Source organism: Erythranthe guttata, chromosome 8 (assembly GCF_056151865.1).
Source record: "Erythranthe guttata isolate IM_541 chromosome 8, IM_541, whole genome shotgun sequence".
NCBI classification, from domain to species: domain Eukaryota; kingdom Viridiplantae; phylum Streptophyta; class Magnoliopsida; order Lamiales; family Phrymaceae; genus Erythranthe; species Erythranthe guttata.
In genome coordinates, this window is record NC_142540.1 from 373,738 (window position 1) to 389,667 (window position 15,930).

Genomic DNA, 15,930 nt, shown 5'->3' on the forward strand with positions numbered 1-15,930 from the left:
CGTCGTTTTACAGAAAACGTATTCATTTACATAATCGTTGTTTACGGTTGTTGCGTTGTTTAAGGGAGCCATTTCTTAGCTACTGGGCTTGGAACTAATAAATAGGGTAATTGGGCTTGGGCCATTGTAATGGGTTAAGCAAGAAATCAGATTAGCTTAGTTTTAGTTGTAGTTCTCGACTTCTCGTAGCTTAGTTCTCTTGTTTTTCCATCTATTTTTCTTGTAATCGATCGACAATTTATGTGCAATCGAATTCAAGAATTATGAATCCTTTTCGATTCATAACAAGTGGTACTAGAGCAACGATTTTGGAACATCATATCGCGGACCAACGATGACAACAAGCCAAGTTCAAATGGAAGCCAACGAGTAGGGGTGTAAATGAGCTGAACCGGCTCATGAGCTCGATGAGCTGGCTCGAAAAAAGCTCGAGTTTCAGCTTGAGTTCATCTCTAGTAGTCCGTGAACTCATGAATCGGCTCGCGAGCTTTATATATATATATATATATATATATATATATATATATATATATATATATATATATATATATATATATTCCACTTATTTTGCAACTTTAAACTTTAATAAATACGAGTTTCTACTTTCAACTTTTCTTCTTTAAGTTTCTACATTTATGAGTTTTGTTATTTTATTTTCTATTAATAAAATATCAAAAAATACTTTAATAAATATGTATCTTACTTATATAATATTTTTAAAATAATATTATAATTTATAAACTCATTCTATAATGTTTTTTTTTTTGGCCTTGGGCCCGTCGGGCCCGTAAATATAAGCTAAAATGGGCTAAGGGGCGGGGTAGACTCATGGTTTCCCTCTGTGGGCCGGACGGGCCGGCCCGTGAAAGCAGTGGGTCGGGTGGGCTGAGCCCGCGGGCGAAATGGGCCGTTTTTCATTGGCCGCGGGCGGGCCACTTGTTCGCCAATACCACAGGGTAAGACAAGCTACCGCCAAAACCAAAAGATTCAAACTTTCCCGCTTTTACCAGTCACTCGCTTTCCTCGCGCCAAAATTAAACCCTCAATATTGTTTGTTCATCTTCATCTCCGCCCCCACCCACCCCCTGTACTATTTTTTTCCCTTCACCTAAAATAAATCGACAAACAGCAGATAAAACAGATAAAATGGAGTCCATCAAGCATCGATCGTTCTTCCAAGACATTAAATCAAGAGAAATCAATGGATTCAGAGGTATCCTTAGATCCCCTTTTTTTTGGTGTGTGAAATTGTAATTTTTTGCAGTGTATGAATGAAGATGGTTATAAATAATTAATTGGTATTTTCTCAGTGAGAAAACGCCCGTATATGGGCAACGAATCGCAAGGTTTCGATCCAATTGGAGCTGTAGCAGTTGAGCACAGAGGCGAGCCTTCACCTCCCATGGCTCTGTCTTTCTGCAAGGTTAGTTTAGGGTTTACTATCTGATCAACTATATATAATTTTTTATTATTATTCTTTTTTTATTTTGTGTTGATGTGTTTTTTTTTTTGGGGTAAAATGTAGACTAATAAAAATGCCCATATACTTGCTCTCACCGACGAAGGGGGTTACATTACTTTGTTCGATACAAGGAAGAAATATCTGGATTCCTCTTCATACCAAGAAAATGCAGGTAGATTCAAATACTGGCATCATAGATCTTTCGTTTTTTCGTCACGTTTTTTTTTTTATTTCTAAATTGAATATTTTGTTTTTTAATTCTCTTGCAGAAAAGGCTAAGCTCTTTGAGTGGGTAGCTCATGAAAATGCCATATTTGACCTCTGCTGGATCAAGGTGTTTATCTCTCATCTCTCTAGTTTTATACACAATTGTCTATTGCATTTTTATAGTGAATTTAGTAACAATCAATTTCTTTCGATGTATTTAGAAACTGTTAAAGAGTATTTTAGCTAAGATCGGTCGAGTATTTACCGTACTAAAATATATATCGTTGGTCAAACAAATCTTACGCTCTCGAGCTCCTTGTAAGTCTCAATTTGCGAGAGCTAATTCTTCCCCCCGTTTGGAAATGGTGGTTAACTGATTATTGAACCATGCATTTTAGAAAACTAAGAAATTTCCATTGTGATTGACAACTGACTGAATCTGATCTTATCCAGGATGATGCGTATTTATTAACTGCTTCAGGAGATCAAAGTGTAAGTCTCTTTGTTTCTTAATATCTCGTGTCATTCGCATCTGTTTTATTTAAATAATAATGAAATATATGACGATTGAAACGGGAAATTCAATTTAGATGGAGACTAGATAAGCTTAATATAGAATTTCTTCGACTTTTGTCTGATCACACACCAATCCTACTTTTTGAGCAGATTAAGGTATGGGATATGCAACAGCAGAAATGCGTAGGAGCATTAATGGGTCACAACGGAAGCATCAAATCCCTCAGTTGCCACCCTACTAATCAGGGTAAATTTAAATTCACGAGTATAAATGTCACATTTATTTATGTTTTCAAATTGATTTCTCGTCCTTCTCATTCTGTTATTCCCTAGTATCTTTCGTTTGCTTATACAAATTGCTCTGTTTGATACACAGAGCTCGTTGTGTCTGGTTCACGAGATGGATCGTTTGCTCTATGGGATACGAGGTGCACCAAGAATGCCTACCAGAAGTTGTGTGTCTCGTATGTTATTTATTTATCATGATTTAAATGAATAAATATATCATTAATAGAAACCAGAATTCTGTATGTAACAAGTCTGATTAGTTAAGCTCAAACCTTTCGACTACTATTTCAGGCCTGTTTCTTTAATACACGAGGCCCATACTTCTCCTGGTCGAAGACGTTGCAGGCGCCGTGGAAAGGTTGGCTATTTATTTATTTATTATTTTTTTACATTATTTTATTAGTTTTCATCACATATTCATTATTTATTGAAAATGTGAAATTACGTGTTTTTTCATAGGCTGAATCGATGAGCATCACATCTGTCCTTTACCTCAAAGATGAAATATCTGTTGCTACTGCTGGAGCAGTTGACAGGTGTGTTCGAAACTTCATATTGCTATATAGTACAGATATTTAATTCATCTTGTTGATAATTATATTGTCCAAAGATATTAATTTATTTTTTTATTTTTCGATTTTCCTTAAAAACTCAGTGTTATTAAGTTCTGGGATACAAGGCACCTTAAAGCTCCAGTTACTCAAGCATGTCCTAATTCTCAATCTTCGACCGAGGTTAGTCTTATTCCTAACTTTCATCCCGTTAATCATTTGCGTTTTCCCAGTTTATGAATATTTCGTACATTTTCTGGTCTTGATGAGCAATAAAAAAATCATTCGATCTTATAACATCTTAAATCACACGAAGTACAATTGTGGTATGAAATGCCATTTACGTGTATATTCAAGTTTACCCGTAATTTCTGAAAGATTGACAACAATCAAATTTATCCTTTTTCATAGGAAACGAGATTACATGGCATATCCAGCTTGTCTCAAGATCTTAATGGAGTCTTTATTACGGCCTCCTGCATGGATCACAGGTAAATTTCTTTTTAATTTTTTTTTTCACCGTACCCTATACTCGAAGGCCTTGATTATCATTGTTCCTTTTCGTTTCAGAATATACCTATACAATGTGCTTCAGCTTGAAAAGGGGCCAATCGAAACTTTCTCTGGAGGCCGAACAGACTCATTTTTCGTCAAGGTAAACACACAAGTTCTTAATAATGTCGACTATTATTATTAGCTTCGATTGCTCAAAAATCTAATATTTAGCTACAACTACAGTCAGCAATTAGTCCCGATGCAGCTCACATACTCAGTGGTTCTAGTGATGGAAATGCCTACATATGGCAGGTTTAACTTCTTTCCACACTCCCCTTTTCCTTTTTCTTTTTTTATAAATAAATTTATGTCGACTCGATTTTGTCAAAACAGGTTAACAAACCTCAGCTAGATCCTATCACTCTAAAAAGCCACGATGGAGAAGTAACAGCCGTGGATTGGTACAGCTTCAAATAAAAAATAAAAATTAATTCTACAATTCTTTGCCATTTTTCTTTAACAAAATCGTAACCATGTTTACCGTATTTATTTTTGCTCTAGGTGTCCATCAGAAACAGGGAAAGTGGCTACTTGCTCGGATGATTTCACCGTAAGCATTCTACTCAATCCTCTGATCGAAAAGAATAATTACATTTCGTCAATACTATATTTTCTTTATTGACTTTTCTATTTTTAAATGATCTATTATAGGTTCGATTGTGGAACATACAAAGCAGTTGTTATACAAACACGCGATCTCCATCATCAATGCGAAAAAGAGTGAGGGCACTTCCAAGAATCGAAAGGAAAAAACTGTTCTGCGACGAGGATGTACGAACAGTATGCCACGTGGACTCCTCGCCCCCTCCGATGAAAGTTGTAGAAGTAAGTACACCAGAATCTCAGAAGAAAAAGTGTTCGTTGAGTTTCGAAGTGACAGAAGATTTAGATGCGGCAACTCCAGAAGCGCAAATGAAAAGCCCTTCTTCTGTTCTAAACCCTCCTTCCTCGTCGAAAAGGAAGACGATTCGTGACTACTTTCCAGTTTCATGATAAATATATAAATTATTGTGATGTATAGTTAGATTTGTATTTATGTGTATGTATAATATGTTAGCAAACAATTTTTTTGATGCAGGGATGAGATTAGTATTTAATATCAACCATTTTTTTTTTTGTATTATTGAAGTAGTTAGTTAAAAGATTTGATCTGTTTATGTACTATATTTGATTGATGGATTTTGTTAAAGGAATTAAATCATTTCACATTGCATGTGAGTAGTATACTAATCATAGGCGAATAATTTAGTCCTAGTCATCAGCAAATTAAGACAAGGGGGGTATATGATGTAGCCTAAACCGCTCGATCGTGAATTAAAGATGTGGACACGGCCTGAAGTGAGAAAAACCGTTCAATACATGTATCCATGCTATATACATGTATCTATGTATCACTAATGAGAGGGCTGATTAATAATTGAATATTGATTTCCACGTATATAAAATTACATAATTCATATATATAGTCCACAATTGCGGCGGATCATTATCATACGTGTAATCAAATTTTCATTCACCATCATATCTTTTTGGATCTATATATACTAACACAAGTTTTAATGTCACACAATCTTAAAATTCATTCATCATACATAGTGATTTATATAATAAATAAAAACAAATATCATTGTAAATTCCTCTCTCTCTCTCTCTCTCTCTCTCTCCATCCATATATATAGGGATGGCAGCGGAGCGGGTACCCTCGAAAAAGTGCAATACCAGAACCATTACCATTTAATATAGCTCAAACCATGACCATACCAAACCCTTTTAAAAAGTTAATGGAAATACCATAACCATTACCACGAATATTCGGATACCCACGGGTACCCATTTACCATTTAAATTATGATAATAAAAAATAACTTTAGGTCCAATAACGTTTAAGTAACTCTCAGAAAAGATTAAGAAATAAAAAAAAGAAAAAAAAAAGTAAATTATGCAAATATATCCTCCCTAAATTATTTAATACTTTCTTTAAAATTTTGCCAACTTATTTTTTTATTCATATTGTTGAATTAATATATATATATATATATATATATATATATATATATATATATATATATATATATATATATATATATATATATATATATATATATATTAAACGGTCGGGTACCCATGACCGTAAAGGTAAAACCAGAACCATACCAAAACCATGACGGTTTTCATTTCTTTTACCAAAACCGTTACCAAACCCTAATGGTTTCGGTAACGGATTTTAAACGGAGCGGATACCCGCGGATAGCTATCGGTTCGGGTTTTTTTGCCATCCCTACATATATATATATGATAATTATAATACTAACTTTCAGAATACGTACAGCAGAATAAGTACTATCTGATATCTGCTGATTTATAGGGTTTTCCAGGAAAAAAACTCATAAATAAATCCATGGCGATCGATCACCCCATAATTAGAAGAGTGATCACGTGACAAGCTTGGGGATCGTTAAGAAAGGAGATTAGTATCAGGTATAAATAATCAGTTAATCACTAGTAATTTAGCTGATGTTTAATTTTCTTCCAGATCAATTAAAAAGAAACCCTTGTTTTTTTAATTAATTAATCCCCAATCTTGTGGAATATCAATCCTTAGTCCATGCATGTTAATCACGATTAGCCTAATTACTAGTGATTTAAGTTATTAATCGATCTTTTGCTGTTCAATTACTTTAGTTTGGGTGCCACGTGTGCTGTGTTGTTGTAAGTCGACAGAATATATACATACAATATCAATATGGCTTCTTCTTCTTCTTCGAGCAACCCGGCGCCATGCGCAGCCTGCAAGTTCCTAAGGAGAAAATGCTTGCCAGGCTGTACTTTCGCACCCTACTTCCCCGCAGAGCAGCCGACGAAATTCGTCCACGTGCACAAAATCTTCGGAGCAAGCAACGTTGGTAAGCTGCTGAACGAGATCCCACCTCACCAGAGAGAAGACGCGGTCAACTCTCTGGCTTACGAAGCCGAGGCTCGGCTCAACGACCCGGTCTACGGCTGCGTTGGAGCCATTTCAGTTCTTCAGAGACAAGTCTTTAACCTTCAGAAGGAGCTCGACGCCACTAATGCTGACATCATCCGTTACGCCGCCAGCAGGACAAATAGCAATAATGATTGGAGAATTGATCCTGATGGGTCGGGTTATTTTGACCCGAATTCGGGTTTGTTTCTACCCTATTATTGGAGTGGTGGTGGTGGTGCTGCTCCTCCTTCCAGGAGAGATAGATAGCACCAGCTAAATGTGTGTAACTATACCAGTCTATATATATAATATATATATCTATGTATTATGTATAATATGTCAATTCAGTTCATATATGCATGTGTGTAAATCTTAGGTTTTCTAGTAGTCTAGGATGTATTAATTAATGCCATATGTGAAATACTGAAATTAATTGTGTTTTAGTAGCGATTATGAGATCGGTTTATTACAATTTGAAATTGAATAATTGAAGTATTAGTTTGATTTTTAAATAGTCTTTTACAACTTTAAATCAAATTAAATTATTAGCAGTCACTTTCAAGTTCAACATCAAAATACATTTTTTTTTTGTCTCTTCTTTTGCTATAAAGTAATACACGCGTGGTATTAATAATTATTAAAAAAATAATAATGAATCCTTCAATTTTCACTTGAAGTTAATTTGGTACTTTTCTTTTGAAGTGAGTTAATTTGGTACTATAAAATGTGAAATGATAGGAATTAAGCAAAAGTATTTTTTTACATAAAATATTCGAACAATTAATCGAAGTCTATTATGCATAATTACAAATAAATGTAATTTATTTGGGCCATTAGAAAAGCTCCGCTATTTTCAAATAATAGGTCCAATCAGTCATTCATGGGCCCACCCAACCGGCCACTAATTCCCCAGCCTATAGACTCTAGCCCAAAGTACAAACTTTAACAAAATTTTGCAATTTTTTTTCTTTGAAGTGATTGATTTTGATAAATTCTAGGCTCTAGTATAATAGTGTGCAAACCATACGAGAGATGTAAAACGACATTAGACTAACAATGCGTGACAAATCCCACCTAACGATCGTTGATAAGAGAGTTCGAATTTTGGGTCAATTGACACAGACTCAATTACTCGAACGGTTAGGTCAACCCTTACGGGATGTTAACATGATTCGAGTGTTACAGACGTAGATTGTTTGTATCACTATGATTTTATTTTTCTTAAATTGTTGTCCAAACATATTTTCTCAAAACAGAAGAAAAATGAAAATAAGGCCCAAAATCGTCCCAAACATCCCATAAGAATGACGTATGAAAACGTCACCATAGTTGGCCCAAACTCACACGTCCAGCCAGCCCATCGAGAGAAAAAAAAATTAAAAAAATTCAAAAAATAAATAAATAAAGAAAATGAAAATAAAAATAAATAAATAAATAAAGAAAAAAGAGAAAATGTGGCAAAAGGGAAGTGAAACTTGTATCTCATGCAATATCTCACACATGCACTCCAACACGTAGCATTTCTCCCTCTCCTTTTTATAACTCCACCGCCACCACCACCACCACCATCATCCCAAAATTAGTCAACTCCTCCACCACTCTCACTAAGCCTCAATAAACCACGCGCCACCTTTTCCATGGCAGACCGCGGTCGTCCACAGCCTCACCAAGTCCAAGTCCATCCCAACGTCCACCAGCAGCACCGCCACGATGTCGGCGGCGGAGTCAAATCTCTCCTCCCTCAAAAAGGCCCCTCCACCGGCCAAGTCCTCGCGGTAGTCACCCTCCTCCCAGTCACAGGCACCCTCCTCGGACTAGCTGCGCTCGCACTCGTCGGAAGCTTCATCGGACTGGCGGTCGCCGCCCCTCTATTCGTGATATTCAGCCCCGTTTTGGTCCCCGCCGCCATCCTAGTCGCCGGAGCAGTGACGGCTTTCTTAACGTCGGGGGCGTTCGGGCTGACGGGGCTGTCGTCGCTGACGTGGGTGTTGAACTCGTTCAGGCAGGCAACAGGGCAAGAGCCGCTCGAGTACGCGAAGCAGCGCGTGCAGGAAGGTACTGTGTACGTCGGCGAGAAGACAAAGCAAGTCGGCGAAACTATCAAGAGTACCGCCCAGGAAGGTGTCACTACTACTACTGGCCGCACAGCTTAGAAAATGCGTGCGCGCGCGTGCATCGTGTAATGCAATCATATGCGCGTGGCTGAATCTTATTTTCTGTTCTGATCATATGTGTTTTTGTTTTAATACTTTATAGTGTTCGAGTGTGTTTTGTGTTGGTGCATCGGTGAATATCTGTACGTGTAACATTTGGAAATTTTAGTGTGTATTGATCGTGTTTCATTTTCTGCTAATAATCAAATCAATGGTTGTTTTACATAAGTAGTAATTGAGTACACAGCGTACTAAAAATTTCATACAAAGGCGAGTGATATGTATACTTTGGATAATTTTCATACCAAATAACCAACACATAATAAGTCAAACAATGTCATAAAAAATGTTTCATGAATAAAATTATTCTACACTAAATAGCCAAACAATGTTAAAACAAACTAGATTTTTGGCCCGTGCGATGCACGGGATTGAAGTAAAATTATACGAAGTAAAGTTCAATTTGTAAAATTATACGAAGTAAAGTTCAATTTAAACGACAAAATTGAAATTTAAATTCATTTTGGTATTTTGCTATATATATTGATGATAATCCCCCATCCGTGAACCTTTTTTTGCCATATTGATTAATTTAACTTTATATTTTTGATGTAATATGATTGTATATTTATCATATCTCAGTTAATGTTGAAGTTTAACGATTCTTCTTCTTTATCACCCATAACAGGCCTCAGTAAATTTATTGTAAATCAATGGTGCCATTAAATCTCAAGAGTTTATCAGCCATCAAATTAATATTAAGTAAAAATGACAATTTTGGTGGGAAAAGATACGTAAGTTTGCGGCGAAAAAGTCTGGATACTTAACGAATTTATTAAACTTGATTATATTAAATATAGTAAAACAATAAAATTAATTAATTAAATAAATGACAATTATAATTTATAACTATCAAATGAGCGGAAAAAATTTCATAGGTTTAGCAGGAGCAACCTTACATTTATTAATAAGAGATCAACTTTATTTTTATTAATAAGATAAGAACCAAATGTTTTTCTAAACAATTAAATAATTTTCACGTAGATTTGGGGCCATAAAATCTAGATATTTAATGGATTTATTAAACTTGATTATAATAATATAATACAACAATAAAATTAATTAATTAAATAAATAACAATTATAATTTATAACTATCAAATGAGCAGAAACAATTTCATAGGGTTGAGCAGGAGCAACCTTACTTTTATTAATAAGATAAGATATTAAATGAAAATAAATAATAAAAATAAATAAATAAATAAATGAAAATTGGGGCCATAAAGTCTAGATATTTAATGGATTTATTAAACTTGATTATAATAAATATAATATAACAGTAAAATTAATTAATTAAATAAATGACAATTATAATTTATAACTATCAAATGAGCAGAAAAAAATTTATAGGGTTGAGCAGGAGCAACCTTACTTTTATTAATAAGATAAGATATTAAATGAAAATAAATAATAAAAATAAATAAATAAATGAAAATTATAACTATCAAATGAGCGAGAAAAATTTCCTAGAGTTTAGCCGAAGCAACCTTAGTTTTATTAATAAGATATTAAATAAAAATAAATAATAAAAATAGAAAAAAAAATGAAAATTATAACTATCAAATGAGCGATTGATCAGGAGCAACCTTACTTTTATTAATAAGATTAGATATTAAATGAAAATAAATAATAAAAATAAATAAATAAATGAAAATTATAACTATCAAATGAGCGAGAAAAATTTCCTACAGTTTAGCCGAAGCAACCTTACTTTTATTAATAAGATATTAAATAAAAATAAATAATAAAAATAGAAAAAAAGAATGAAAATTATAACTATCAAATTAGCGGGAAAAAATTCATAGGGTTTAGCAGGAGTAACCTTACTTTTATTAATAAGATATGGTATGAAAGAATTCATCACACAGTAGTATTAGTTTAAATGAAAATTGAAATAAAAAAATAAATCCTTTTATTAATAAGATTAATAAGATATGGTATGAAAGAATTCATCACACAGTAATATTAGTTTAAATGAAAATTGAAATAAAATAAATAAATGGTATAAAAGAATTCATCACACAATAATATATCATTAAAAGATACATAATTAGTTTAAATGAAAATTGAAATAATAAAATAATAAAAGTAAGAAATAAATATAATAAAAGTAAAAAATAATTAAATGACAAATGTAAGCCATAAAATGAGCGATATTAAATGAAAATAAATAATAAAAATAAATAAATAAATGAAAATTATAACTATCAAATGAGCGAGAAAAATTTCCTAGAGTTTAGCCGAAGCAAAAAATAATTAAATGACAAATGTAGCCATAAAATGAGCGGGAAAAAAACCCATAGGGTTTCACCAGAACAACCTTCCTTTTATTAATAAGATATCTATTGAAATAAAATTATTTTACACTTAAGTTACCAAATTACTTTTGATAGAATTTTTGTAGTGAGTCCACATTAAGAGAGTGTATAGATCTAATTCGTAAAAATGGTAAGATTTAATTGGTTCATGGTTAGATTCAATATACGATTTACAATTTACAATTTGATTCTTATGATTTTTCGAATTAATTTTTTTTTTAAATTGAATTAAAAGAATAGTAGATTTTAATTACAATTTGATTCTTATGATTTTTCGAATTAATTTTTTTTTTAAATTGAATTAAAAGAATAGTAGATTTTAATTGTAAATAGTTAACTCGATTAATACGGTCCATTAATACGTTCTTGTCAGTGGTTGAACTTATTCGATTCAAATTTTTGAATAATATTTACAAATTAAAAGAACTTGCGCTTAATTGATTCAAATTATACGCTTTAATTAATCTTATGATTTGATTCTTACGTAATTTAGGAATTATTTTTTTACGATAAAATTGAAATAAAAATGTAGTACACATTAATTAATAATAGTTAATTTGATTAAATTTTTTTTGTCAATAGTTGAGCGCGCTTAATCGATTCAAATATTTGAATAGTGTTTACGAATTGAAAGGACTTGAGCTTAATTGTTCAAATATTACGCTTTGATAAAATATTACGATTTACGATTAGGTTCTTACACGTGTTAGGAATTAAATTTATTATTTTTATGATAAAATTGAATTAAAAAGATACTTTTTATGATAAAATTGAGTTAAAAAAGATATTAGACATTACTTATAAATAGTTAAATCAATTATGTAACACGTTATGTCGATAGTTAAGCAATCGATTCAAATATTTGAATAATGTTTACTAATTGAAAGGATTTGAGCTTAATCGATTCAAATCTTACTATTTGTTTAAATTAAATATTAAAAGAAATTCACGATATAGTATTTGTAGTATATAATTTTATTTTAAGGGGTGATTACAAATAATTCCATCAATGGGTACTTATTCATAAATAGATCCAGACAAAAATCTCTTTTACCAATAAGTCCACATATGGTTCAGATTTTTGTAAAGAACCGAAATAACCCCTCATACTTTAATATGCTCCAATTTCATCATTAACTTAATTTAACCTCAATTTGACCCCAAATTTCACAAATTATTCAATTTTGACCAAAAACATTTTTTTTCAAAAACATTTTTTTTTCCGCCGCATTCCTGCGTTGACTTTTCAATTTTTATTTTTTTATTTTTTTTCTTCCGGATTTTTACGACGGTCTCCGGCATTGACTTTTTCGATTTTTTTTATTTCTGTAACTTTTTTTTTGTTTAAACAACAATATTGTTGTGATTGACAGTTATATTAACTATATTACTGTTAAACACAGTAAAATTAACTAAACTACAGTTTAACACAGTAATATTGTTATATTAATCTGTAGCACAGTAATATAATTAACACAACAAAACTCATTATTATTGTGTAATAGAGTAATATTACTATGTTGACCGTTCAACAGATGTAAACATAATAAAAAGCCAAAAGAATTACTAATATGCTAAATCCCACACCAATTTTACCAAATCATACACACAATTGAAAAATTTACTCTCTCTAAAATCTCATCTTTTCCTTCCCTACCCTTCTTCTTTTTCTCTAATTTTTTTTCACAAAATCACACACTAAAAACGTCCATATCATTCCAAGTTCGAATTTGAGAAAAATCTTCATGTGTTCAAACTAAATAAAGTTGGAATTTGAGAAAAAAAATCGAATTGATATGAATTTAAATAATTAAAAAGGCATAATAAAATTGAAAAATATTAAATAAATCTAAACTCACTTTTTATGATTATTCACGTGAAAGATTAATAAATTTTGAGTGACTTGGAAAAAATCATCATAAAAAAAAGTTAGAGAGGATATAAGTAGAGATTTTTTTTTTTAATTTATGTGTGAAATTTAGTAAATTTTAGTGCGGGATGTAGCATGCCCCAAAGAACTAATATTACTGTGATTGACAGTAATATTACTATAACAACAGTAATATTACCGTCAACCACAGTAATATTATAATAATATGCAGTAATATTTTTACGTTACTCTGTGAATAACTCAAACAAAACAAAAAAATATTAATATTGATGTTGTTGACAGTAATATTATTGTGTTTACAGTTATTTTACTGTCAACGACACTAATATAATTACGTTGACTTGTCAACAAATCAAACAAAATAAAACAAATAACAAAAAATAAAAAATAATAATATTACGTTAATTTACTGTTAACGGCAAAACAATTACATAAATGTATTGTCAAAGACAATAAAATTACGTTAATTAACTGACATTGACAGTATAACTACGTCAATTTACTGTCAGTGACAGCACAACTACGGTCAAAGTTTAGCGGCGGACGTAAAAAAAAAAAAAAAAAAAAAAAAAACTTAAAAGAACACTAAAAAAAAATCAACGCCGGAGACTGCCGGAAACCGGCGAAAAAATCCGGAAGAAAAGAAAATAAAAAAGAATTTTTTTTTGAAAAGTCAATGCCGGAATCCGGCTGGAAAAAAAATTTGAAAAAAAAAAATTTTTGAAAAAAAATTTTGGGTCTAAATTGAATAATTTGTGAAATTTGATGTCAAATTGAGATTAAATTAAGTTAACGATGAAGTTGGAGCATATTAAAGTATGCTCCAAAAACAAGTCAAAATTGAAAATTTGTGGTCAAAATTTAATTTTTGTGGACAAAATTGATTAAATTAGGGTTACATATAAGAATTGGGTATAAAATGTTGGGGGTGATATTGACATATATATGAATGTTTCGTTTATTTATAATAAATATTAAAGGGAATGGCTTATTGGTGAAAGAGATATAACCCCTAAACCTAGAATAATAAAGATGCTTGGTTGATAACTTATGCACAAAAACCCCTTATTTTAAAGTAAGTAAACAGTGGAGTTTATTAATTTTTCTAATATTATATAATTAATGATAGATATTTGACGTATTGAATTGCATTTCTTTATATTTTTTTCAAACTTTATTATATTAAATTTGTTAATAATTTATTTAATATCATTTAATAATAATGAATGTCGCAACTAATATTTTATTTAACATTATTTAAATACTTACATTTATTAATTATTATTTTATATTGTGTTTTACCGATACATACAGTTATGATTAAATATATCATAATAAGTTAATGTGTTTGGATGGTTAGGAGTGTTGAATGTGTTAAGATGTCACAAGTTTTATCCCTAATGAATGGAGTTTTTTTCTATTTATCAAATAAAACTCGGTTACAATGAATTTAAATTAATTATTTAATTAAAAATATAGTAGGGGGTAAATTAGACAATTCAATGTTAATCTATTTTATAGTAATTTAATGAAAACAATAATCGAAGGATATTAGGGTAAAGTACTCTTTTTTTAGAACATAAGCCATCTTATTTTCTAGGGTCAAGATTTAATCTTAGAAAATTAATGGTAATTAATGCATATCTCATATAAGTTTAGAACACATGTGGTCATACCCTAGAAAGAGCCTATTGTTCTAATAACTCTATATTATTATTATGCTAGAGCTACTATATATTAGTACATTACTATAAATATTTATTCATGAAGAACATGTAATCATCTAACTTTTCATAATTGTGATTTTTGTACGGTAAATCCTATTACAACAAATATATGTATAATAAATTACATCCACAAGTACACACGGCCATGGGCCGGTTCCGGGACGGTTCATACCGGTTCACAGTTCATTTTTTCCGGAACCGGAACCGGCCCGTAATATGCACGGTTCGGCGGGCCGGGTCGGCCCGCCGGTTCAATCCGGTTCCGGGCCTATTCGGGCCGGTTGTGGGTCGGCTCGGAAAATTATATATATATATATATATATATATATATATATATATATATATATATATATATATATATATATATATATATATATATATATATATATATATATATATATATATATATCTCTTAAAAAAAATACTTAATGGATAAATAAATTAAAATAATTACTTTTAAATAGGAAAAAAACAAAAGAAAATAAATAAAAGGACTTTAACTTAATTTTATAGGAAAAAATGAGGTTTGAGGGTATTTATAAGAAAAAAATGGGGGGGGGGGGGGGGGATTCAAAAAATAGCAAATAACGGCCGGTTCATCGGCCGTTATTTGTTTTTTTTGAATTTGTTTGATTTTTTTTTTTTTAAATCTGGGTGAATCGCCGGGCCGGCCCGGCGATTCACGGTTCACCAATTCATAGAACCGGGCCCGTCTCGGGGACGACGGGCCGGTTCACCGGTCAACGGTTTGGGCCGATTCGTCAACGGGCCGAAAAAATAAAATAAAACGAAGAGAATAAACAATTTTTTGAAGAAAATGGATACAAATTCATTTTCATAATTCATTTACTAAGGCCTTCTTTTATTTCCAATAGTAAATTAACCAATATAATATTAAATGATTTAATGAAACTCAAAAGATCTAATAAAATATACTAGAAGACAAGAAGATAAAATAAATGGATATGCAATTTATTGAGAATACCAAATATCACAACCAAACAAGGCCTAAGGGTATTATTGGAATATAAAAGGAGGGACGCATCAAAGTGTCTAAGCGCATGTTATCTACGTAGCTAGAGACCCTGCAAATATTGAAGAAAATTGGGAGATCAGAGAGAAACCAAAGGCAACCATGAATCTGAGCTGGTTACTCCGTATGGTCGGCCGCCGCCCCGTTGCTACCGCAATCGGCGATAAACAGCCGCAACCTCTCAGCTGCGCCAACTCCGGCGAT

General features: G+C 31.7%; 3 protein-coding genes across 3 annotated transcripts; all 3 read left to right on the plus strand.

The window, feature by feature from the left end:
- The first annotated feature begins 1,053 nt into the window (after positions 1-1,053).
- Positions 1,054-4,720, plus strand: LOC105969600 (Transducin/WD40 repeat-like superfamily protein). The gene is made up of 16 exons (XM_012994375.2): positions 1,054-1,213; positions 1,311-1,423; positions 1,526-1,634; positions 1,732-1,796; positions 2,123-2,161; positions 2,336-2,432; positions 2,562-2,649; positions 2,765-2,831; positions 2,933-3,009; positions 3,129-3,207; positions 3,436-3,515; positions 3,595-3,679; positions 3,763-3,831; positions 3,913-3,980; positions 4,081-4,129; positions 4,231-4,720. The coding sequence occupies exons 1-16, from the start codon at positions 1,147-1,149 to the stop codon at positions 4,570-4,572; spliced, it is 1,494 nt and encodes a 497-aa protein (XP_012849829.2). The 5' UTR covers positions 1,054-1,146; the 3' UTR covers positions 4,573-4,720.
- A 1,149-nt stretch (positions 4,721-5,869) lies between these two features.
- LBD25 (LOB domain-containing protein 25) lies at positions 5,870-6,811 on the plus strand. The gene has a single exon (XM_012995367.2). The coding sequence runs from the start codon at positions 6,323-6,325 to the stop codon at positions 6,809-6,811; it is 489 nt and encodes a 162-aa protein (XP_012850821.2). The 5' UTR covers positions 5,870-6,322.
- A 1,268-nt stretch (positions 6,812-8,079) lies between these two features.
- Positions 8,080-8,923, plus strand: LOC105970736 (oleosin H1). The gene has a single exon (XM_012995564.2). It carries the CDS (start codon positions 8,182-8,184, stop codon positions 8,695-8,697), a length of 516 nt encoding a protein of 171 aa, XP_012851018.1. The 5' UTR covers positions 8,080-8,181; the 3' UTR covers positions 8,698-8,923.
- Positions 8,924-15,930: the final 7,007 nt, after the last annotated feature.